At 71.1% G+C, this 633-nt stretch overlaps 1 protein-coding gene across 4 annotated transcripts in view; it reads right to left on the bottom strand.

Annotated features, from left to right (window-relative positions):
* Positions 1 to 354, bottom strand: part of GCFC2 (GC-rich sequence DNA-binding factor 2) — a 45,706-nt gene extending 45,352 nt beyond the window's left edge. For all 4 annotated transcript variants that reach the window (XR_005832867.1, XM_040623261.1, XM_040623262.1 and 1 more), the window contains exon 1: positions 51 to 354. Coding sequence is in view for 3 of the 4 variants with exons in the window: in XM_040623261.1 (XP_040479195.1) it covers positions 51 to 324 (274 nt within the window). In the remaining variant the exon portion in view is untranslated. The remainder of the gene's footprint in view (positions 1 to 50) is intronic.
* Between the last annotated feature and the right edge of the window lie 279 nt (positions 355 to 633).

Raw genomic sequence — 633 nt, 5'->3', positions numbered from 1 at the left:
CCCCCCTCCCCACCTCGCGTCACCTCCGGCTCCCCCCCGCCCTGCCTCACCTGGGGCGCTGGAGCCGCCCTCAGCGCGCGGAGCCGCTCCCGCGGGGCGCCGGGAACTTGCCCACACCCGGCCCCGGCCCCGAGGGCCCGGGCCCCGACCACGCCGGGCCGTCACCTCCACGCGTCCCCCTCCGGAGGGCGGCCCTTCCTCCGTGAGGCCCGGAGCCGTCTGCTCCTCCGGCGCCCCGGGTTCAGCAAATGGCTCCTCGGCGCCGTCGCTGTCACTAGACTGGGCTCGGCGCTGCCGGAAAGTCCTCTTCGGCCTGTGAGCCATGGCCGAGGCCCGGGCGCCACGCGCACCTTCTTCTCCCGTGCACGCCAGCCAGTCTATGGCGTCCACTCCGGCGCGCGCTCCCGCCTATACCGTCTTTCCGCCGTCTGCGCGCGCCGGCTCCGAGCGCCGTCCGCGGCGCCCCTCCGCCCTGCGCATGCGTGCTCTGTCCCTTTAGATCTGATCTATGGAATTGTGTTTCGGGGCTGGGTCCCGGAGATGCAAAGCGTTCTCTTTCTGAGGCCAGGTTGTGCTGTGGCGATTCGTTTGTGGAGAAAATCCAGCAGACTCCTGGAACTGAGTGTCACGGAG

This window comes from Ursus maritimus, unplaced genomic scaffold (assembly GCF_017311325.1).
Source record: "Ursus maritimus isolate PB19 unplaced genomic scaffold, ASM1731132v1 scaffold_6, whole genome shotgun sequence".
Classification (NCBI taxonomy): domain Eukaryota; kingdom Metazoa; phylum Chordata; class Mammalia; order Carnivora; family Ursidae; genus Ursus; species Ursus maritimus.
The sequence above is the reverse complement of the archived record's forward strand: the minus strand, read 5'-3'. Positions and strand labels throughout refer to the sequence as shown.